Source organism: Strigops habroptila, chromosome 7 (assembly GCF_004027225.2).
Source record: "Strigops habroptila isolate Jane chromosome 7, bStrHab1.2.pri, whole genome shotgun sequence".
Lineage (NCBI taxonomy): Eukaryota > Metazoa > Chordata > Aves > Psittaciformes > Psittacidae > Strigops > Strigops habroptila.
The window spans coordinates 59,477,593-59,502,005 of record NC_044283.2 but is presented as its reverse complement, the minus strand read 5'-3'; the positions used below and the strand labels follow the sequence as shown (position 1 = coordinate 59,502,005).

Here is a 24,413-nt window from a genome sequence, read left to right as displayed (position 1 = left end):
CAGGGAATTAACCCACTGCAGCCCCCTCTGCTTCTCTTCCCTAAGGAGGAGGGTTGGAATTGGTTACTGTTGGGGTTTTGATGTTGATGGTTAAAAAAATAATTAACATTTTTAAAACCTTCAGAGAGGGCTGTCCTTCCTTCTGTTAGGTGATCAGTGTTGAGACATGCCCTGTACGCTTGCTTAACTGTTGCTTACAATTCAGAGCAGGAAGCAGCTGGTATTATGCCAGATCTGGGCCAACGCTCACATACATGAGTACATGCCTCAGATTTTGATCTGTAAGCTGTGATCTGCGACAAACTCATTTCAAAAGGAGAAAACACAGCAGTGAAGTGGAAGGTTATGAGCTTTAATGTGACCAGTGGAGATGGATGGGAGAAACCTCTTCTGTAGCAGTCAGTACTTTGTAAACGAGCCATCTGTCTCAAAGCTTCTCATTTATTTCCAGTGGTCAGTAAATAACACACTGCCCCAAAGCCCAGATGCTGACTGTTCAGTTTGTGCCTGCCACGTGCTGAAAGGTGGATGATGAAAGACAGGCTGGTGGTGTGCAGAGGGCTTTGTGCACTAAATGTGCTTGGTCAGCAGCGCAGACTCTCGCTTCTGTTACCGTGACTGGGTGCTGAGGGCTCTGGCAGTGGCTGTGGGAGTATATTGGGCGTATGGCATCACTTCTGTCTTATGTCTGCTGTACAGTTCCAGCTGGGTCTGTAGTTTAGACTCGACATCTGCATGTACATACTCCTCCTTTTCCCTGTGGATCTCAGCCCAGCAGTTTCACGGTGGACTCACTCATGCACTCCTTTACAGAAACTTTTTGAGGCTATAGACCTTTCTATGGACAGACATCATAAGATTCAGTAGCCTTTGATTGCTCAAAATTCTTTCTTTAAAGGTTAGGCTGTTGAGTGCAGGCATAGAAGTCATATACTGCATGGACCCGTTCACCTTTTTTTCCTCTGCTTGCCCCTTCTCCCAAGCATAAAGAAGGCAAAAGCATTCAGTTCATATCTACACCCAAGGATTGCTTTTCTGCTTTGCCAACACATTTCCCTTGCTTCTTAAGTCTGATTTTTCTTAGGCAGAGCAAGTGTTTCCAGCATGCAGCACTGAGAGACGCCACTCTGACCGTATACATAAGTTACTGTCAGAACAAACGCAGACACTACTCAGTTACAACATTCCGAAGGGGACAATGGGAACAAGAAGCAATGAGTGAGGAGAACAACCAGTTTGCACTTCTTTCACCTTATTTCTTTTGGCTGGAGAGACGCTGTTTACTAAAGACAATTTATTTCTCTTTGCCTTAGTTGGCCATCTGTAAAATTAACATAGCATGTACACCTTTGCACAGGTTTTGAAACTACTGTTCCAAAGTCATGTATCTGAGAAAGTTAGCCAGTCCAAAAGAATTAGCCAGTTTCTTATCTGCTTCTTCTGGGGTACAAGTACAGTTTCTTCTTACTTGTCTCAGTTTCTTACAACATAACTACTGCTGAGGGGTTTTCCACACGTGGCCTGAGATATACGTGCATGTTCTCCTTTATGCCCTTTGCCATCTGAACAGCTTTCCCTAATTTCCAGCACAGCAGACAGCCACTGGTCTGTCTTTACCCCTGAGCTAGAGCATTCCCTTAGGCTTTGTTGTTTTCTCTCTGGGCAATTATTTAATCCAGGGAAACGTTTCCAGTTGCCAGGGGAAATGGCACTATGCTAAGTGGAGGTGGATTGATGTGTGTACTGATTTAGGAGTGCACTGATGCCATTTCTACTGCTGTTGACCACCAACTTTTTCGTACTTCCAAGCACCAAGGATCTCTAAGGACAGTTTGGGTTAAGCTGTTAGTTTTTCTGTTGACAGTGAAAGCTTATAAACAAACTCTGGGTTTTACTAATAACATAATGAAAAATACCATTAGGATTTGCCATAAATGGCGACTAGATTGTACATTCAGTGACTGCATGTGCCCTTAAGCTCTCATTGACGTTCCTGGATACTTGATTCCAGTAATAACTTTATCCATCTATCATTATGCTTTGCCAGTAAGCCATAGAAAAAATGATGCTGCAACTCAGAATTCTCTTACTTTCCATATCTTCTATACCAGTGGGTTTTGCAAATGACCATTGGCTTTTGGGATACACTTCCACAGTTTACTATTCTCTGTAGCTAACTAGAGCAGTTAAGTGTGGAGAACTGCAGTGATATCATGTGGTTTTTTCCTAGCAAAATCAGGGGAGAAAAGTACAGAGCAAAGAATTCAAATTATGTGTTGGAAAAATGTTGTTGAGAAAGGACTTTATGTTCCGTGTGGACCTCTTGCAATGATATCAGATCAGTATGGTGTTCTTAAAGTTACTGTGGTTTAATTTATCTATTTCTTGCAGCAAACCAAGCGGAAACTAGATGATGCAAATAAACGCCTGGAGTTTCTGTATGACAAGCTAAGGGAACAGACAGTAAGTTCTGGTTTACTTCCTTCCCCTCTGCACCTCCTCTCCTTACATCAAATATTGCAGATACAGCCAAGAAATTCATCAGTGGTGTGGACCCCTCTGCAATATGCAGCAGGGGCTTGCTCGTTCTTCAGAAGCATGCTTCAAATCCATCTATTGTGTGTTTCCATGCATTTCCCACAAACAGCTATGTACAGTTATAGTGCTTGCTGTGCAGACCTTAGTGTTTTGGGGTTACGTCATGAGTTTTATGGTGCTGTGCAGTGACTGTGCTGCGCCAGAGCAGAGCTCCTTGCAGTAGGCACTAGGTGACTGCATCCAGAGGGTCCCTGTCCCCAGCTGCTGGCAGAATGAGCCAACGCAGCAAGTTCCTCTGCTTCCACCAGAAAGTGAGAGACATGCAGCATGGGGTCAAAAAACACCCCAAACCAGAAGCTTTAAATGTTGGAGGCTCTCTGGCTTCACTGGAAGGCAAATGCGCGAGTACTTCTGAAGATCTGGTGATTTGTCCAAAGCCTTTCTGGAGGTCTGTGGCAGAACAAAGGACTAGGCTCAGAGCTCTTAGTACCTTAGGATTAGATACGTGTCAGGCTATCTTTGCTGAGCAATGAACTTTATGCAAAGGCATGAAAGCTCAGTAGGTCTTTCATGTGCCAGAGTCTGTCAGAGCAGGTCTCATACCTCAAGGAATTGCATCCAGGGGCTGGCAGTGAAGGCTAGCAGGGCTTTGCAGTACTGCAGAGAAGGTATGTTCTGGTTGAAGTCTGCTGTTAGACCTCCCAGTGGCTGTTCCCAATGCGGTACAGCACAGGAGATGGCTATCTAAAGAAAGGAACTAATTGCTGCACTTTGCTGAGGGCCAGATGTTACACGGGATTTTTCTAGCACTAGTGTACACACTGTTTGTTTCCTTCTGCTGACCTGCCTTGCCTGGCTTCCTTGCAGCTCTCTCCGACCATCGTTAACGGTTTGCACAACATTGTGAAGAGCATCGAAACCCGCAACTACCAGGAAGGACTGAACATCCACACACACATAGTCAGCACCAGCAACTTCAGCGAGACCTCTGCTTTCATGCCAGTTCTGAAAGTTGTCCTCACCCAGGCCAATAAGCTGGGTGTCTGAAGGAACCCTGCATTTGTAAAGCCCTGAGGGTTGCTTTTCCAAAGAAGTGCATTTCTACAGCAAACATGCAGGAAATGGACCAAATGCTACTTCCTCACGGCATGTCGCAGTACAGCGCTGACAAATGGCATTACACTCTCCCTGCAGAATACTTCGTTCTAGGAGGGCCATGGAGCTCTGGTGCTTTTCTTTTTATTTTAATCTTTTTCCCATCCCTAATGATTCTTGTCTACAAATAGTATATTTAATGAATTATGCCCCATATTGTCAATTTTTAGATGCATGTTATACTGCTAAACAGTGGCTTTTAACAACAGATGTATGTGTTAAAACAACAAGATAGGTTGTGTATCAGACCCTAAACCAGATTACTGCCTTCCACCAGATTAAAGAGTCTGATCGTATTATAAGTGTATTTGGTCTTTCATTTTATGAAGCTGCTTGCAGTTCTGTTATTACCATTTACATGTTAAATAGCTTAATTTTGCACTGGGGCAAATGAGCAAAATAAAGGCTGATGTGATATTTTCAATAAATGTTAATTTATTAAAATGTGTCTTTATGAAGTGCAACTTGGAGATTTTGAAACCGGAGCACAGTGGGCGGCTTTCTGTTGCAACCTAGGGGTGAGGATGTGTTTTTTTTTTTTTACCTCCGTGCTCATCACTAAAAGCTGTGTTTAACATTTATACTGAGTAAGAGATTTACATTTCAAAGAAAGGTTTAGCAAGGATTCTGAACACAGCTGTGTCGTCTTAAAAGCTCAGAGAAGAAATAATGCAGAGCAGTTTAAGCCACCCGTACAGACACGTCGGTATTTTGTGTGTAAACAAGGTGCAAACTGTTTCTTGCAGTCCCCTGAACCTGAAGGTTGCTGCCTCTGGTGCGCTGTGAAACTGCAAGGATGCTTCTGCTGGCCATCGGCAAGTTGGGTTGGAAGAGTTTCACAGCGTGCTGTCCTTTCCTGTGGCACAGCTGGAGCTGGCTTTAAGCTTTAAAAACCTGAAACGGTGTGCCATGACTAGCAAGTATGTCTAGGAAGAACAGCAATTGGAAGAAATGTCCAGGGTTTGGGGTGGTTTTTGTTTTTTAAAAAGGCAGTTCTGCCTGAAAACTACCTAAAATATCAATGCCTGTGGAATGTAGGTTTGGCAATAGAAACTGGAAGAAATATTATAAATAACAATGCAAGTCATTGCTGGCTTCTGTGACTTAAACTGATTATGAGCTACAGAGTTGTCAGGCAGAACTGTTCCATTCCTATGGCAAAATTGAGCTTAATTTTATTTCCTTCCCAGCATTTTCTAATCTCATAAGCTTTTATAATTGGTGAATATAAAGCACCAATTTGGAGTTGCTTTGTTTCAGGAGTTTAAAAAAACAGTCGGAGTAATTTTTTTCCCCTTCATCTAGGCTATAGGTTTCTAAACAGTGTTACAAGTAGATTGTATTCTGCTTCTGTCATGTGGAAGGTTTGCAGATATCCTTCTTTATTCACCCTTGCCCAGCAGACTCTGGTGTTGGCCAAATCACATCAAAAACATGAAGTATGTTAATGCTGCCAAAAACTGGTAATAAGGAAACAGCAGCCTACTTCGGTGTGAAAAACACTGAGGTCACCAGCCCCACTCCTGAGTGCTGTGACCATATAATCTAATCAATTTTGCAGCACCTCCCAGTGCGGATGAGAATGGTAACAGCTCAGGTGCTCCACCTTTCCTCCCCTGGGACTGCTTTCTGCATGCTTGGCATGAAATGCTGGGGCCCTGATAACAGGGAAGGCAGGATAAAAGCAGCTGCACAGAAGCAGGAATGTTGCAGCAAAAGCAGAATTCAAACGGCTTAGTTCCCCGGGATCTCTGCACTTGTGGAAAGGCCTGCTGCACTGAACTTCAGTATGGATGGTCAGAGCAAATGGCATGGTCCAGCCAGAGAAACCCAGCCCCTTGTCTCTTGATTCAAGGTGGGAAAGAACAGATTTTCATATACAGAACACATTCAAAGGTAAATGGGAATTAAAAAAGACCCGCAGTAGGGTGAAAAGCAAGTGTGCTGGGCTGGCTTGATGAGTCTGTGATCCAGGAAGATGTGTCTGTGTCTGTGATTCAGGAAGAAAGGGAAAAGAGGATCTTAGTACTTCAGGACCAAACTGGCAGAGGGGAAGTGCTGCAAGAAGACTGGAAGGGAAATTCAGAAGCTGGTCTTGCATGTGGTCTCCCTGTGTCTTTTGGGAGTACTCCTGAACAAGAAGCAGGAGTGGTGGCAAATGGTGCTTGTGAAGGACATCCACATGGTCCGTAGTTTTGTGAAGATGGCTGCTTCTGGGGAGACACAGCAGTGGCAGAAGTGGGATGCACTCTGGTAGGTGCAGGGTTGTGGGCAAAAGCACTGCTGTAAATTGGAAGCTCTTAAATTCAGAATAAGAGGAGCAGCAAGATGTGAGAGGATTAGCTGGGAACAGTGCTCAGAACAATGTGGCTTTGTAGAAGGCAGGGAACATTAATGGCATTGCACAAGACTTCGTGGTCCTCCCATCCGTGTTAAAAGAGCATGCCAAGTGAGAAGAGAGTTGGGAAGGCACAGAGATGCCAGGGACCAAAGAGTTTGTTTAATGGGAAGAAACTAAATAAACTTTACTTGTTCAGCTAGTGAAGAGCGCAAGATTCAGGCTGATTGGAGCTAAAGGGCAGTGCTAGCATGAGAACAAATGTGGTATGAGCTGCCCATGAGTAGGCTTCGTCTGGAAATTGAAGTGGTCAAAAATGAGACCACCAAATCAGAGAGAAACACTGGGGGTATTTTGAGGTGACAGTATCTTTGGGTACTGTGATGATGCACCACTTGCCTGGATGCTGTACATCAACAATGGCATAATCTTGCTGAAAGGAAAGCTGTCCTTTGCCTCGGTTGTCCTCAAGAGCTCGGGACTGGAAAACTGCACTGCCTAAGTACATAAGAGGAGTGGATGTGAAAATCTGCTGCTTCTCTCCTCAGAGCAGGTGCGATGAATAATAATAGTTAACCAGTTATGCTGCCGTCTGTTCATATCTTCAGGGAATGCCAAGCAATTAGCCACCCATCTGATGTTATAAATGCAAATGGCCATCTTCGTTTACAGAAGGCAATGAAGCCCTGCCAATTTACACTGGTAAAGAATTTGGCCCCAAACAGCCTAATTTTGATCTTGCTGAATGAGAAGATTTATACCATGGCGTTAATGCCAACAGAGCTGCTGCTCTGTGCGGCCCCCCCAAGGCTGCAGAATTACCAGAAATGGGGAGGGATGGAAGGAGATTCAAGGATGTAATCTGCAGCAGTGTGGGTGTTGTCCAACGGCGACTGGCACAAGGAGGTATCTTGCTACTGCAGTTACCACCATCCAGGCAAAAGCACCGGTAGCAGAGTTTGTGGGAAGGGGCAGTGTTAATGCAGTTCCGAGGCAGAGAGGTGGTGGTGTAACAGGGGCAGTACTGCAGAGCAGGCTGTTCTGGGGGCAGAACCTCCAAGTACAGTACTTGAGTGAAAACCTTTTTCTGCCTGTGAAGCTCTGTAATGGATTTACCTTGGTTTTGCTGGCAGAAGCCCAAGGTCAGCATTAGACATGAATGTTGAAGATTGTATTTTAATCACTGCAGCATTTCTAGCCTGTGCCATGTTTACATCAGATTTGTTCTGTGTTGTGCCTTTTGGGTAACACAGTTCCCTAACATACAGATTGGGAACGTGGGTTTACTGTTTAGTAACCTTGTTTTCTCTGCCCAGAAGGGAGCCTTATACTAGATTGAGTGAGCTATTAAGAGAGAAGGGAGGGAGATCAGGCTGCCATAGCTGTTTATCCCCCAAAACTATGGAGGGAAGGGGGCATGTTTTGGCAACCATGGCAAAAAAGAGAGAGTAGTGGCACCTCTCCTGAGTCCTGGAGGCTCCCTCAGCTCTGTCATCACCCTCAGTACTATGCTGGTCCTTTGCTTCAGCAGCACAACCACCACCATGTTGTCAGCCTGCCTAGACACTCTGCTATGCCTGAGAGGGTTAAAAAGAGGAGCTCCTGGGACAGATGTTTCCCTCTCCTATCCCCCCCACCACATCTGCAATCCCACGTGGCTTGGCACCCATCAGGGTTTGCTGATGTGAGCTGCGTTAAGCATCTGTTGCAAAAATGGGGCAGCATGTATAGAGCTAGGCATGGCTCAGAGCTTAAGGGTAAAACAGACTTTTGTGGCCAAACATCTGCCCCTGCCTGATTCTGCCTCTCCTGCAGGGGATGCTGAGTGTCCCGTTGGGGTGCTTGTGCCAAGCTGAGTCGCTCAGCCTTGAACAAGAGCCAAGTCTGCTGTCAAAGTATAGTGAGGAGTGTAGTAAATAATGTACTGATAACGAACAGTTTCAAAGCGTCCAACCTTGAATGGGGAAGCTCAGGGTAATCTCCCAGCCTTGACTTGCTGCATGCTGAGTTGGTCATTCCTATGTTTCCTCTGTCAGCTGGGCGAATCAGACAGATTTATCATCAAATGGCCTGGCAGGATGTATGGCTACATTTAATGCAACTCTTGCTCAAAAGAGGCTAAAGCCAATTAAAATTCTTGTGAGCTTTAGAGCTGCAAGTTAGCCAGGAGAGAGTCTAATTAAGAGATTTATTAAGGAGCACCCTAAAAAGACACCTGCAGCTGACCTCATCAGTAAATCTGTGCCTGCCTGGACAGCTCAAGGGAGACTTCTTGGGAACCTGTTGATCAGCTGCTTTACCAGGTACACATTCACTATGTGAATTCACTTCAATACATAAACCTTAAGCACATATTTCTTGTCCCTCTGATATTTTAGGCTTTGTTTCCTTCTTTACCGCTAAAGGCCTTCATTTGAGCAATGCTTTGGGGTCATTACTTCATTTTTCATGGCAAGAGAAAAGAAAAAAAACCAACTCTTGTCAACATTTCAAATAGCTCTGTGCTGTAGTGTGATAGTAGTGGGCAGCAGTAGCATTAAAATGATACTCTCTGTGTTCTCATTGAGGCCCTTAGTGACATGGTTTAGTGGTGGACTTGGCAGTTCTGGGGTAATGGTTGGACTTGATGCCTATCTATTAAGCAGCCTGGTGCAGCATTTCAAGCAGGTTCAGAAAGGCACTCTGCCCCACGGGGACAGAGCCCATAGTTCAGTCTTCTCGCCCATCAGTGAGATTTGGGCAAGAGCTGTGCTGAAGCAGAAAACAGTGAAACTTACTTGAAGTCAATTAGCTATAAGCTAACTAACTTATAAAGGTAGCACCGAGGGCTACATACAGGTAACCCAGACCACAGCTACATGTCAGGTGCCTCTTTCACCTTCACAGAAAAGGCATTATTGCAGCAGAAGAGGCTAAATTTAGCAAGGAGACAGACATGCATAACAGTGGGAAGTCCATCTGGGATTGCTGGCAAAGGCAAGATGTGCAGAGGTGAGGTAGGCTGTAACCTTTCTCCCCAAACACTACCTTGAATTCTCAGTTCCAGCACGTCTGTAGTCACTACACCTTCACTGTTAAGCGCAGCAGACAAAACCAAGCAGTTCCCAGATCTCTGAACTACACACAGGCATTCTTTTTTTGGACTCAATCCTTCACTTTTAAAAATATGAACCCTGGAGTGTTTACTGAGAAAATCTCCTTTGAGTTTGTTGATGTTTTGGTTGCAGCTCCTCAGTTTTTTTCTCTAGGCAAGTCTGGCTCACGGAATGTTTATTATTTTTTACCAAGGGAAGTAGGAGTCAGATTTGCAAAGTCTTTTCTCTGAATCTCTGGGTACTAGCACAGTCACAGCCCAGCAGTCCAGATCTCTGTCTGTGGTACATAGTCCTGACATCATGATCTACACAGCTGGGTAGCTTTTTAAAACAGAGATGTTTTCACAGCATTGCATTCCAAAATGTGCTGCTGCCCACAGCCACTGCAGCCAGCCTGGGATGAACTGGTGTTGTCACTGAAGCACCACTGCCTGAGCGGTGATTTCTGGGGTCAGGGGAACAGCAATGGGCTCCACTCATGAGGACACTCTCAAACGGGTGACTTTGGTCTGGCTTGGGCTTCATCTGTTCCTCCACTGGGACCAGCAACTCTATGAGCAGTAGGGACTCCTCTGGCCACAGGTCAGGTGGGCTGGGTACAGGATAATGTCCCCCTTCCAGTTCTGACAAGCTCTCTCTGCATGCAACTGGCGTCGCTAGGACAGGGGCATGAGAGCTTTTCTTTCACAGAAGATACCCAAGAGTGTCACCCTAAACATCAGCATGCCCTGCGCCCAGAGGACATCCAGCCACATCTGTCATGTCATCGTCGATCACCTGCTTTCCATGCTGTGAACTGGAAACAAAAGTAGGGTACGAAACTTACAGTTCTGTGTGCAAAGGTAACATCGCACTAATGCACACTGGTGGCAATGCACACCTGTGGCAGAGGGAGCCTTCATGGATGCATTCATGTGTGACTCAGATTAAAATCTCGTTTCCACGTGTTTATTTTTTACCTCTTGCCAGGGTGGCAGGAATGTTTGTGGAAGGCAGGCAGCATCGCTTGCAACTGTGTGAGCGTACATGACTGACATCTATCCTGTTCAATGCTTTAATAGACTGCAGAGGCCAAGTCAGGGTGAGTGCTTTCAACCTGCCTTTCCAAAGAGACATGCTCCCAGGTCTCCTTATTTCCTTGCTGCCTGGTATCACTCCCATTTCACTTGCCCCAAGCCCTGACCTTCCTCCATTAAGCGCTCAGGGCAGCGTGCCTGTGCGAGTTGTGGTATGCAGAGGTGAGCTCGGGCTCTGCAGTTGGCTCTTGTAAGCCTGAGGATGACCCATGGCACAGTGTGCCTGGGAGCAGCCACTGTAGGAGGGATGGGGGCTTCTTTCTGCTCTCAGACACTGAGAGATGGAAGTCATTAGACACAGTCCTCCCTCCTGCCTGCCCCCAGCACCATATTGCAGAGTCCTAAAAGTAAAGTGAGTATCACATACTAAATCAGTAGTAGGTACGCTTCAACATAGCCTGACAATTGACTTTGGGCACCTGGAGGAAGCCAGAGCAGTGCAAGTTAAATCACCCCACAGCAACAGAAAGACACTGCAGGCTATAAATCATGGAGGAGACAACCCCAGCTGGGGAGGAGGGCTGCTGACACATCTGTGCTGCTCCTTCCTTCCCTCCTGTCCTCACAGAAACATTCAAAACTAAACAAAATGCCTCACGGGCAAATGTTTTATCCAGACTTAGCATCTGGTTCCCACCTAATGACTTAAAACCCTCCGCACGCTACTTGTGTGAGAGGTTTCCTGCTCCACAGCAAGTAACGAGCCTCACCAGTTACAGTGAACTACCTTTCGCCTACTGCTCCTCCATGCATCTGGGTCATCCCTCTGACACTGGTGAACTCACCATGAACAAACCCCATGCTGGCACCTCGAGTAACATGGGGTCCTTCCTCTCCCACAGTAGCTTGGAGTGAGAGGCTGCGGCAGCATGTGGGGAAGAGCATCGCCAGGAAACCACATGTGAACGCTAAAACCTCACTCCGAGGTGGGGCAGAGTAAGCAAGAAGTGTGCCATGCTCTTCATTTGGGTAGGCACCAACGATTAAAAGTTTGCTGGTTTTTTTCATCTTCAGTACCCACCACTGTCAGCGAAATCTGGGAAATAAACTCTCTAACCAGAATGGCAGGTTAGAAAGCCGACATTACTTTATTACGTACGGGTTTATGGGGAATCACACAGCCTATAACGCAGACCAAGAAGAGACAGTTTACAGCGTATACACCTTTATTATATACATATTCATTATAATTCTGTGAAGGGCCCAGCCAATTCTCATTACTCATCGCATATGGTAATTTCGGTAGATAAGGCGCAGTGCAGGCACTGTGAATTTGAGGAGTGGTCTCTGGAGGTTGTGGTGGTTGTTTTGGGAGAAATACCCCCACTCATTTTACCCTTTCATGGAAATCCGTTAGTTAAGGACATTGGAATGCGTGTTTAGTCTTGCCAATTAACTACATGTTCTTGTTTGGATTCATTTACAACCCTGAGAGGCTCCTTGAGCCGTTTTCTTTTGCAGCTGTTTACCTATTTCTCAGGCCTTGTCAGCAGGAGGAAGGCCCACATTGAACATGAGCCGGCTCCAGTGTGTGCTCACAGCCCAGAAATCAACTGTATCCTGGGCTGCATCAAAAGAAGCGTGACCAGTAGGTCGAAGGAGGTGATCCTGCCCCTCTACTCTGCTCTTGTGAGACCTCACTTGGAGTCCTGCATACAGTTCTGGTGTCCTCAACATAAAAAGGACATGGAGCTGTTGGAGCGAGTCCAGAGGAGGCCATGAGGATGATCAGGGGGCTGGAGCACCTCCTATGTGAAGAGGAACAGGGCTGTTCAGCCTGGAGAAGAGAAGCTGCGTGGAGACCTCAGAGCAGCCTTCCAGTATCTGAAGGGGGTCTACAAGGATGCTGGAGACGAGCTCTTCATCAGGGACTGTAGCGCTAGGACAAAAGGTAATGGGTTCAAACTTAAACAGGGGAAGTTTAGATTAGATATAAGGAAGAAGTTCTTTACAGTGAGGGTGGTGAGGCACTGGAACAGGTTGCCCAAGGAAGTTGTGAATGCTCCGTGCCTGGCAGTGTTCAAGGCCAGGTTGGACGCGGCTTTGAGCAACCTTGTTCAGTGTGAGGCATCCCTACCCATGGCAGGGAGGTTGGAACTAGATGATCTTAAGACTAGGGTCTTAAGACCCTAACCTTGCTATGATCCTATGATTTGAAAGAAGACACCTGGTTCTGTTGTTGTAGCCTTGTGATGACTATGTCTCTGTACGCAGAGAAATACTTGTTTAATTCGGCATCGCCAGCCAGATAACCTTCATTAGCTAGCTCTTGAATCTGCTCCTCCCTAGCACCGGTGGCATCTTTTACTTCTGTTTCATAGGCTTCCACACTCAGCGTTTGCCCCCTCACCCCCTCAGCCAGCCGGCGAGAGCGGTGCCTGCCGCTCTCCGGGGGCAGCCGCCTAGAAAGGCGCCGGCAGGCTGGACGGAGGCCTGACCCTCTCGGCCACCGAGCGCGGAGCCCCGGCTGCCGCCCGCCACCATCCCCACTCCCCCCCAGGCAGCCCCGACGCGGCCATTGGGGCGCCCCGTGAGGCGGCCCCTCGGCAGGGCGGGGCCGTCCGCGGCCGCCATTGGCTGTCGCTATGCAGGGCCGACGGCCGCCCGCCCTCCCCCGTTCCTCCGCCGCGGTGCGGGGCGCAGCCGGCGGCGCGGGAGCTCCATGGAGGCGGTGGCAGCGGCGGCAGCAACAGATGCGGCGGCGCAGCCCGGCCGCCCCTAGCCGCTCCCCGGCCGCGCTGCGCGGGGTCCGCCGCCCCTAGCGCCCCGCCGGCGAGATGGCCGGGTCCCGGCGGGCGGCCGGCGGCGAGGCGGGCACGGCGGGCTGCGGGCAGGCCATCGTCTGGCGCAACGTGGTGCTGATGGGGCTGCTGCACCTGGGCGCCGTCTACGCGCTGAGCCTGGTGCCGCGGGCGCAGCTCCTCACCCTCCTCTGGGGTGAGTGCGGGGACGGACAGGGGCTGCGCCGCGCCACAGATTGGGGGAGACGGACGGACGGACGGGACCCCGGTGCGGCCCCGGGTGATGGGGGGGATGTGCGGGGGACGAGCCGCGGCTCGTTCTCTGTATATTCGCCTCCTGTGCGTTCGTTCCGCGGCGTGCGGCGAGGCGGGAGGCGGACACACCCCGCGGCCTCCGCCGCTTTTGTTCCCGTGCCCCCCACGGCCGCTGCCGGGATGCCTTTGCCAGCGCCGCGCCGGGCCCGCGGTTGCTGTAGAAACGGGAGGCACTCTCCTTCCGGTTATACTGAGCGGTTTGTGGTGATTCTGGTGGTTGGCGGGGTGGTTTTTCGGGGTTTTTTTAACTCAAAAGACCCAAGCAGCTGATATTTAGGCTTAAAGTCTGATTGATAGAGAATGGCGTTTGTCTTCCATTTGCTGCTTCCTCTTGTTAGTTTATGAGCACCCACATCTCTCTGCTCCGGTTGGGAGCAGAAAATCACCCCATCCTTCTGTCTCTTGGGGAAGGTGAGGAATACATCTCATTAGGTAACATTTAAAAGTCCATGTACTTTCTCCTGTAACACACTGGCAAAGAGAAAATCAGCCTAGCTGTGCTTTCTGAGGTGAGGTGGCTTGCTGTGCCTGTCTTCTTGCTAGCTGAGGATCTGGTTTGGAGAAGAGAATATGAAATACAGCATGTTTACTTCCATCCTACAGCGAGGTCCTCTTTTCTCTCCGAAAGAATAATGCTGAGAGAAGAGCTACATAGAAGCACTGCGGTATCATGCAAGGTTTCTCAGGGTTTGTGAGGCGAATAGATGGTGAATGTCAACATCATCCTTCACTGGGCAGAACTGCGTATTGGGTTGTGTGCATGAGGGTGGCCAAGAGGATAAAAAATCAAATGCTACTTCCATCTGGTGAAATTCCTTGACTAAAAGACCCGCTTTGGAGAGCTTTTGAGTGAAAGGAGAATGTAATGGTCTGGGACTCTTCTGTACAAATTGAGGAAAGAAGGGTCTCTGCTGTAGGGAGCTCACAGACAGGGAATTTGGGTTATTAGGCTGCCGTCAAGTAGTATTGAGGTGACAGTCAAAAAGCCCCAGGCAGATGCATGAGAAATCAGGTTTATTTCTTCTGTTTGAGGAATGCCTAAGTCTCACTGGTTCAGCTTTTGATATTCAGTCTGTCTTAAAGCCTTGTACTCAGCCACCATTGCTGTTTGCAGCTGGGAAATGAACCCCTCTGTCAGTTACCATCCTCTGACAAGGTCTTAATTGGGCAACTGTTTCTGTGTCCCTGATGGGGACCTGGTTTTTGACTGGCTGCCCGGTTTGTACAAACCGTTACCTGCCTTACTCACAACCAGAAAAGATTTGGGGGGGTGGTTGTGTTTTGCTTAGTTTCCTTCTGTGAGCGCTACGCCTCCCCCTTCCCTATTCCTGGTTGTGTTCAGGCTGATTTCATTGTTTACCTTGGCCGTAGCTTGATGGCTGGGGAGACCAGGAGAGCCTGTGGGAGCTGTGTGGCCAGAACACCCAGCCTGTGGTCTGCTTTCAGCCCTTTCAGGAGCTGTAGCGTGTGGGGAGGTGGGCTTGCTTTTTATCTGTTTTGCCTTTCTGAGAAGACAAGTTGAAATAATCTCTGATTTCATTGTGTCTTAATTACAAGACTCAGGCTGGAGCGAAAGGATTGTATTACCCATTCAGCCCTCCGTCCTCCAAGGTATTTTTTCCTAGTTGAAATTAAATAGATGCTAAATAATAAACAGGTCTCGACGACTTTGCAACTTAATGCCTTTCTTTCTGAAAGCGAGAGCCTCCCATTTCTCAAGATCATTATTTTTAACAGCCACCCTCAAGCAGACCACAAAGTTTTTACGGGGGTTTGACGGGTGGTTTTTATAGGGGCTCTGCAGCAGGGAGGGAGTGCACTGCCTCCAGCCTGCAGGACACTGCGTTCCCCTCTTGCAGCTGAGTGCTGTGGGGTCTGCCTCCGTCCCAGGTCAAGGTGAAAACACAGGATCTCCTGCAGAACATGTCAGACAAAAGGTAGCGTGCTGTCACACTGTAGATCTATGTCCAAGGTCACTCTGAGGGACTCTTGCAGGGTAGACAAAAGCAGGGTTGCTAGTTTTTAAGTTAAACCCACCTCATTGCACTATGGAAGGAGCCAACCAGTACTGTGTCAGAAGGAAGAAGTGTCAATCAGATGTGCCCCAGCTCTGAACGTCTCCTTCCCTGCGCACACGGGCTGTGAGGCTGCCAGCCAGACTTGGAGCAGGGCTGGCACGGTGGGGTTGGGTAAGGCTGGAGTGTCAGGTAGGAGCAGAGATGTGCGTACGCTGAAGGGTGCAGGTGGAGGAGCTGCAGCCCTTGTTGCATCCATCCACAGTTTTCTCTTTCTTCCCAAGCTTGCCCGGGACTTGGGAGGGAAGCTTCCCAGTGGTCTTGGGCAAGCCCTTGCATTGCTCTGTCCAGTGCTCCCCACCACTGCTCCCCCATGGGTAAGCTGCAGGAACAAGTGTGTGGAGAGTGGCATGTGGGTGCTCGGTGTGACCTCAGGAGTGCAGCTTCCCATGACTTACCATTGCCCGCTTGGCTTTTTACTTTCTCCTTTCCTAAGGCATTCTCCTCCATAGATGCCATAAAGGCATATGGCATAGATGCCATAAAGGCATCTAAGCCTTTGTGGGTTCTCAGCTGTGGGGCTCGGGCAGACCTGGTGCTTCCCTCCCTCCCTCCGTGCAGGGTTTGCTTTCCTCCTTCCCACCCCTGAAGGCAGTTGGTAATCCCCAGTTCCCCACCGCTTGCTAAGCAGAGCTGAAATGCCACTGTGCCACCTCAAAAACAGCTGTTCAAGCCAAACTGCCTGCTCAGCAGGGCTCATTTCCATTGGCAATTTGTTGACATTCATCCAGCTGTATATAATAGACAATGAAAAAATGCTGCCAAGCAAAGGCTCGGCTGGCTGTTTACTCAGGATTAGCTGTGCTCCCCTGTTCCCATAGTCTACCACAGTAATGCCTTGAAGCCTGTGTTGAAGCTTCCTGCACCCCACATGGAGCCAGGGTTGCACAAGGGATCCCAAACAGTGTTCTGGATGGTGCAGCCACCTCACCCAAGGGGCACTGGGAATTGGGTTGGCTTTCAAGGGATGAAACAGATAAACTGATTAAAATGTAGGCTTTCAGGGCCTTCACAGTGCCTCCCTGGAATTTGGTTTCAATCCAAGCTGAACAAAATAAATAAAATTACTCACGTCAAAATTTTCCACAAGCTGGGAACTGCCTTGACCCAAGAGGCAGCAGATTATATGTGCAAGGCATCACGCAGCTCTGGGCTGTGCCCGTGGGACAGCCACGTAGCCATCCTGGCAAATCCCGCTGGCGCTGTGCATTTGAAGTGTCCCCTGCTCTGCCAGCCCGACCATGCCCACTGGGAGCTCTCTCTTTACCAACCTGATGTGGTTTGGGACAGCGGTGTATGGAGAAGACCCTGTTGCCTTCCTCTTCCCCTCCTGATCCAGGGCTAGGCAGCTTATGTTACCTGGTCCCTCCTTCCTCTTGGTGTTCTGCTGTCCGTGTCTGTGCTGTTTCATAGCTGACAGCTGCTGCTTTGGGGAATCCCTGCGCTCTGGGTTCTGAGGCTTGGAAAGGGGTGGTTGAGGAAACGTGCATCAGCTCTTGTGTGCCCCCAGTCCCACAGGCAGGCTTGGCTGGGTTCACCAGCCATCCTGCAAAACCCAGAGCATGGTGCAGCCCCAGGGAGCTGGCACATGGGCCTTCCCCTTCGGGTCTCTCTTTGTCCGTTTGCTTGTGCAGGGCTTTGGGCTCCTGGTGAGAGGTTTGAAGGGGAGGGATGACCATTCCCTGCAGACTCACATCAGGAACTGAAGCAGGGTGGGAGCACCTCACAGGCAGTGGGGCCAGAAACCAGGGAGCGGTGTGATGTGTCTGCCGGCAGCTTCCCCCAGAATGAACTTGTGCACAGGGGTCCTTGTGGCCAGCTGGGGCTGCGGATGTGGTTTCTTTCGGACTAGACATGCTGAACTTCCTTCCACAGGCCACTTGTTAGGAAACTGTGCACAGCTCATCCCCTGAGTTTGTAATGTGCCATTAAATTATGCATTTTGACCAGGATCCTCTTTGTTCTGTTCAGCTCCATCCTGTTGCAGTCCCAGCAAGTTTGTCTGGGTTGGGAAAGCAAAGCAAAAACCTCTGAAATCCCTGCACAGAGAAAATTAGCAGCATATTTCACTGTGGGGCCCAATGTTTCTGCTGCTAACAGTTTCTTTTGATAGGCTCATGGTAGCTTCTTTTTGTTAAAGACTCCATTCTGGGGATTACATGATGTGTAAGGGCCTCAGATTTTGTCTGGAAAAAGGTGCTTTTTAGCCGTCACGGGGGGCTCGTGAGGAAGCACTAGGAGTAGTTAAGTGCATTATAGGAAATATTAAAAACCTGCAAAGGATTATGCTGTTTACCTGCTTAAAAACCTTTCCTTTTAGGTTGCTGAGCATTACTAGTACCAACAACTTTAAAAGCTGGCATAGGCATGGCCATCCAGAAACCCTGCATCATTCAGATGTGTCTTGCAGAGCTGCCTCATAGCCGAGTGGATGTTGGTTCACACGCGGATGCGCCTTGCCAGAGTCTGGGATAGGGGAGGAGGATGGATGACCTTGCTCTGATGGTGCTCATATAGGAGGGGAGGCTTGTTTCTGTTGTTTTAGCATCATTTAGGAGACGTTTTAGTGCTCTTGACAATGCCAGATTGATTGTGTTCCGCTGTGGTGGGCCCTGTGCCATGCTTACCCACAGCTTTCCCCTGTGCTTGAGCTGAGATCGCAGACGGAGCGGCGGTGCTGCCCAGCTGCAGCCCTGCCAAAACGCAAGCTGCTCCCAGGCACGGGTCTGGATCCAGTCCTGCTGCCTGGATGGATCCCTTCGATAAGAGAGATTAAAGCAATTGTGGTTTTAGCACTTTGGGTTACGGTGGTGCCTGGAGGGCGCCACCGAGATCATCACCTCTTTCTCAGCCCTTCTGGTAGTGTGTCTGTGTAATGAGGCACATGTTGCTGTTGTGCACTGCAGATGCAAGTTCTATTGGTCTTGCACATTTCTTGCATATTCTTGAGTGCCACCTACAGGCTTTTGGGTTATTAACTGGTTTTAGTTGTTACCCATTTCTGTGTACAGCATCAGGAACTCTGCACAGATGGCTGTAAACAAAAACATCCTAGCTCCAAGGAAGTTCCACTCAGTATCTCTGCGAATGAAGGAGAGTGGAAATACTATCTCTGTTTCGCAGACCTGAAATGGAGGCATTTGATTAAAACTTCTCTTACTGTCACTCCTGCTGCTGCTGTGGCAGGAGCATCCTCCAAGTCCTGCAAAGTGGTTATGCTCAGGTCATTTCTATAGGCAAGGTTTTGGGTCTGGAAACAGATAGCAAATGCTTTTCCTCTGAGATACCTCTGCAGAGGTGCCTGTGACCACCTTGGTGGGAGGGGCTCAATGAACAGAAGGACCTTACCTCACCTTATACCCAGGAGAGATCTCCTGTCTGCTGGCTCACAGAACAGTGCCAGCAGCGAGCTCTGGGAGGTTTCTGTGGTGTACAGGAGGCCAGCCTTGTTTTCTATCAGCCCCTCGCTCTTCAGTGCTTTCAGCAGTTCAAGACAGCAGCTGGTCCACTAGATGAGAAGAGATGGACCTTTAGAGTAGGAATTGCATCCATATATATATATATATGAGGTGTATATCAGCACTGGGGAATAGCCCTGCTTTTCTCCAGAGCTAGTTTGGACTGCCTTTTCCTCCCCTAGCTCATTTGAAAGCATTGTTTTACAGCTGTCTCTCTTGATTAAGTTGTTGGTTAGTTCCTTCCCCCCTAGCATCAAGAGCTGAACTTCCATCATCTCTGATGGGAACAGTGTCTTTTTCCCAAATGGTACTTCTCTCGTTAGAAGTGACAAGTGTCCTGGGGGTGGCTGTAACATGCTGTTCCCTAGGCTTTTACATCTGGGAACAGTCTGAGCAATGCGTCCACTGTAGAGCAGAACATGCCCTCCACCTAGCAATGCACAGACGTGAGAGTGGTCCTGGGCCTGTTCCAGATCCCACTCTTAGATGCTGTACTGTAGAGAGCACTTACACCCACCAGATGTTTCCCTTCCCCAGTATTCTTGTTTTAACTATTGCTGGAGATGATTCCTTAAGGTCTTGTCTGTGAAGTTCGTGATGTTCAGCTTTAAGTATGTATTTTTGTTCCCTGTCTTAATTTCATCCCCAGTGCGTTGGTGGTGCTCTGTTTTGTTTCCCTCTGTTTTCCATGCTGTATGTCACATGGTCACTATAAACACGATAAAGAAATGGAGAAAAAATCTCTTTGTGGGCACAGAGCTTGCCACAGATGTATGTGATGGCCTTTTGGTCCTGTTGTTCTCAGAAGGTGGGTTCAGGGCATTCCTAATGAGTTCTTGCAGCTGTGCAGCGTGAATGGGTGCATAGCGAAGCTGTTTAGACACCGGGATGTTCACCTGGCACAAAGCACTGCTGGGCCCTTGGCTGCTCGGAGCCATGCTCCAGGCCAACCAGAAGAACCTCAAATACATTTTCCCTTTGACCTGTGTGATGAGGACAGAGATGAGAGCTGGATCCAGCAAAGGTAGAAATCCCTGCCTCTTTTCCTGCTGAATTTGACAGCAGGCTGCCCCCTAACATTGAGGGGTTGGGAGAAGCACCCCTCCAAAGCAGCCCCATGAAGGAAAGAGCAGGGGAGGTTTGTTGCCATCCCCAGAGCTGGCTGTGTCATGTACGCAGAAGCCCAGCCAAGGGCTGCAGAAGCATGAGATGCGTCTTCCAGCTCTGGCCCGCCAGCTCCCCAGGCAGGCTCTGGGGAGGCAACAGGGATTTGTGGCTCTAGCTTTTTGGCTACCTGTGGAGGTGGGGATGGCAGTACACAGGCTCTGAGGAGTTTACATGCAAGAGACTCTTCAAGTAAAGAGGACGCATTGGTCACAGTTGTGTCGGCATCAGAGGAGGTCTTAAGGGGCTGGGAGCAGATCAGATGCTGCTTCTCCAGGAGATGCCAACAGGCAGAACAGTGGGAGCCATTCAGACCTACTTGTCTGGGATTGCTGCAACTGCTGTCAAGGAGGCAAAAGCTTTGCTCTCTCCCTTGGGAGGGCTGGGTTGGAAAATGTCGACTTGCCAACCAGAATTTATGCATCCTCCGCGCTGCCGCTCCGCCTTCCCTCCCTGCAATTACAGTTGCACTTGTAATTAACACTGATGTTATAATTGAAGCCAAGCAATTTCTTGCAATCAAATTTTATTTTTACCATCTAGGCTAACAATAAGATGTGCTGCCCCACCGGAGAGCTGCAACATTAACAATTACTGTGCTAAGTAAAGCAAGCCTGATATGAAAAAGAGAGGAGGGCTGTTTGTCAGATGCTGGCATCAGGAATCCTGCACGCCATCCCTCTTGTGCAGGGACCTCAGCACCAGGAGGATGGGGATTTCTGGAGGGAGTCTGAAATTAGGATCTTTCTTGACCCATTTTTGGCCACTGGCTTCTCAGATGTTCTCGGTGGCTCAGAATAAAATAACCTGGCCTTGGCAAATGGAGGAGCTCTTCTTGACTGGACTCTGTTCTTTGTCTGGCTCTTTGCCTCTGTTCTTTGTCTGACTTTGTATTTTTGAGTGTTTCATATCTTCCCAACTCAGCCTCACTGTATTGCCTTCTGTGCCTGTGGGATCCTGCTGTCAGTGGCACGGGTTGCAGTTTGGCTGCTCCTACCCTGCCTTCTGCATCTGGAGTAGTTCACAGGATGTTTCCTATCATGCCTGCACAGCTGGATCTGTGAAGGGACTTCTGCCCTGCCCCTTAGGTGGCAGTTCAGAACCAAGGGAGAAGGCATGTGCAAGGGGTTTGTGCTAATCTAACCAGCAGTTGCTGCAGTCCAGGGCTGGGCTGTACAGACAAAGCTCTCTGTGCCCTCCTGGACATGCTAGAACTGGGAGAGAAGCTGGAGGCCAGGGTGAGATAAGGTGTTTCTGAGGCTTACTGCATGTTCTTCGTAAACAGAGGGGGAGGAGCTGGGATGCAGAAGGATGCAGCTCATGTAGAGAAGTGCTTGGGCAGAGCAGCAAAAGCAGGTCCTGATGGGAAAGACTGGAAATGGATTCTCTGAGCTCTGGCAGCGCGTAGGGTGGAAGGAGGGAAGTCCTGAGCTCCCGCTTGGTGCCTGTTGCTCTCTTTGGGTGATCCTTCAGGCAGGGCCACTACTGTGGCACTAGAGAAGGGAAATGTATGGGTGTTGGGTAACAGCACAGCTTGGAAATGGCAGCATGTTCAAAACTCCATATATATATAGGGGATTGAGGGTATAAAAGTGGGGTTTGCCTTTTAATAATTCTTTTGGCCAGCACCGTGAAGTTATAACTTCTTTCCAGAATACATTTGGCTGTTGGTGAGGAAAATAGGACCTTTGTAGTCAGCTGAAGCAATCAGTTGTGATGGTGGTCATAGATGATAGTTTTCACTCCTAGCTGCTCCTTCCTCTGTTATAGTTGGTTGGACTAGGCTGCGGTGAAGCAGACATGCGTGTCCAGACCTCCTTGCAGGAGCCATGGCAAGGCTCTCCTTGTTTTCTGCTGGATTTGGCTCCTGCCTTTGGTGCAGAGGGATAGACTTGTGTGCTTGAGTTGGCTGAAAACTGTGGGGCCACTATTCAGCAGGCAGATGAAAGCTGGCCTCCTTATGCAGTGTATACGCAGGTGGTGGTGGGAAAGTGGATGGCATGAAAACCACCTTGCTTCATAGATGGAGGTGGAGACATGGTGTGTGGGCCTTCACTGCGGGACCGGAGCTGGCTGGGCTGGAGGGGAGCAGGGGCTAGTCATTCATCTGGCATCATGCTCTAACCTCATGGCCCTGGGTAACTGACCTGCCTGCTGCATGTTCTGCTGGATGTGGGAGGCTCGTGCCTTCTAATTTTAATGAGGTATAGCGCTTGCAGCTCAGCTCCGAGGCTCTCCCAGAGGAAAGGCCATTTTTTGCAACAGGCTTTTATCTGAGCTCTGGTTGGTTTTGGAAAGGGGAGGAAAAAGTTCAGGAGCTGACAGCATACAAGCAAAGCAGGCACAAAGCATCTGGACAAGATGTAGTGATACACATGAGCAGCAACATTGTCCAGAGTCTGAAGTCTTCAGAAGTCAAAACCATCAGAGCTCTGCTTCAGCAGGCAGTGGCTGGCCTGGGAAGGCACTGGGTTGGAGCAGGGTTTGTTCTGTGCAGTGGATCCAGTTTAGCAGGGAGCTGGGGCAAAGGCGCTGCTGCCTCCCCAAGGGAATTGTGCCTGGGGGCTTGGCAGTTTGGAAGGGGATTGCTCCCTGATAAGCCCTGCTCCTTTCCTATGCCCCATGCCTAGAGATCCTAAAAGGTGTAAGCTTTCGGTTTGCCCAAATCATGAGTATGTAGCACGCCGCATCTTTGTTTCTAACAGCCAAGAAGCTGCTGTTCCCTGACTCTCTGCTTTGGGTGGTCTTGCCAGCATGCACAGTGTGAGCGGTAGGATGAAGCCATTCCCCTGCCATCACCCAGCTTTGGCCAGTGATGGGCAGGAGTGCTAAATAACTAATCCTTCTTCCTTGAGGCAGAGCTGCCTGCTGAATGCAGGGCCCTGATGGCACTATTTCTTTGCTCCGTCCTTGAAAAAAGAGATGAAATTGGCATTAATTCTTTCTTGGCATTTATAGAGCATTTTAAAACCACCAGAGCCCTAGCCGGATTGAGGACAGCAGTGAGGTCACTGGGAGAGAAGTAAAATCTGCCCATGGTTTTGTGATGACGCAGGACTCAAATGAGCTGAGAGAGGCTACACATAAGCATCATCAAAAATTTCAGAGAGCATCTTCCAGCCTCCTCTTTTGATCTAAAAATATATATAAACTGTTCGGCATCTTAAGGCAATCTTCAGTTGCTGGGGAGTTCAGGGAATCTGTGTTTTCTTCCTAGGGGAATTTTAGGATTAGATGGAATACTTGCTGTCAGCCATGATTTCCATTGCTTTATTGGCTTTATTTATGTCACGTTGGCTGCAGTTGTCAATGTGAACGTTTCTGCTATTCCAACCGGAATAAAGTCTTTTGTATACTCAGCCAAAAGGGCTGGCTCTGGGGAATGTTCCTGAAAATGCATACACAGACATGTGCATCCAAGCAGAGGTAGCCTGGATTTCATGAGCTGGTGATGGCAGGGCCAAGAGGATGCAACAGATGGCTTCTCCTGGAGCTCCTCCACTGGGGTACAGAGGAGCAGGAAAAGGGCCTCATCTGAACTCCGCTGTGGCTCTAAAGCTCTGCTTTCCCTCTGTCTTTGATGTGCTTCCTTTTATCTTTTTCTCTCTTGGTTCAATTTAGAGTAGCTCAGAGAATAAGTACATCTAATTTTAGATGAACCTGCTTCTGGCCTGAGATTTCACACATTTGGTCTGCGCAGGAATGCACGGCTCCCCCTGAGAGCTGGCATGCACTGCACGGTGGGCGACTCAGGGAATTGGTGCTGCTGCATGCTGGTGCTTTTTATCTCTCAGTTGCTAGTTTGAATCCAGCCCAAGGTGCTTTTAATGCCAGCCTTTGATAGTTAGCAGGGCTCAGCGAACAGTGGGTTGGCCAATTGACTCCGTCTGCTAGCAGAGAAGTGTTTCCTTCCCAGAGCCAGAGCACTAATTCAGCATTTCTTCTTGGCAGCGATTTAGGGACTAAGGTGGAAAATTTCTCCCTCCCTAGTAAATGTAGTTCCAGGTCAGGAAATGAGGCTTTTTTTTGGTAGGATGATGTGGATGAAGTGCTATGTTACTGCTCCTCACATCTCTCCGCTATGGAGGAAGAGATCTCCAAGGTTGCCTTGGAGGGCGACAGAACTAGAGATGTGTACTGGAGACTTAATTTTCTAGTCTAGACCTAATAATAATGCGTGTTGGACCTGGCCCTGTGACCAGTGCAGTGCATGACATTAACTAGCATTTTTAAATCGGATGTTTGGATAGACCAAGCGTTGGTTTAATTTGGCATAGGAAGGCTTTCATGTCTGAGGGCAGATACGGCATTTTAAGAAAATAGATCTCAAAACTTGTGTTACCTAAATGGTAGCAGAAAAAAGCATCGTGTTACCAGGGCCCGTGAAATTACTGGCTACATTTCTGGTCTGAGCCCTTGGGTTAAACTGGGAGAGAATCTTCTACTGCTGTTTGTATG

At 48.7% G+C, this 24,413-nt stretch overlaps 2 protein-coding genes across 16 annotated transcripts in view; both read left to right on the top strand.

The window, feature by feature from the left end:
• The window catches only part of SEC31A (SEC31 homolog A, COPII coat complex component), a 43,388-nt gene extending 39,393 nt beyond the window's left edge, over positions 1-3,995 (top strand). For all 14 annotated transcript variants that reach the window (XM_030491333.2, XM_030491329.2, XM_030491328.2 and 11 more), the window contains 2 exons: positions 2,392-2,463; positions 3,406-3,995. In XM_030491333.2, coding sequence (XP_030347193.1) covers positions 2,392-2,463; positions 3,406-3,585 — 252 coding nt within the window. In that variant the 3' untranslated portion in view covers positions 3,586-3,995. The remainder of the gene's footprint in view (positions 1-2,391; positions 2,464-3,405) is intronic.
• An 8,744-nt stretch (positions 3,996-12,739) lies between these two features.
• SCD5 (stearoyl-CoA desaturase 5) overlaps positions 12,740-24,413 on the top strand; it is a 34,147-nt gene continuing 22,473 nt past the window's right edge. Inside the window, exon 1 of one of the 2 annotated variants that reach the window (XM_030491308.1) lies at positions 12,740-13,139. In XM_030491308.1, coding sequence (XP_030347168.1) covers positions 12,980-13,139 — 160 coding nt within the window. In that variant the 5' untranslated portion in view covers positions 12,740-12,979. Of the gene's footprint in view, positions 13,140-13,428; positions 13,691-24,413 lie in introns of those variants that run through there. The other variant, XM_030491309.1, reaches the window with a different exon arrangement.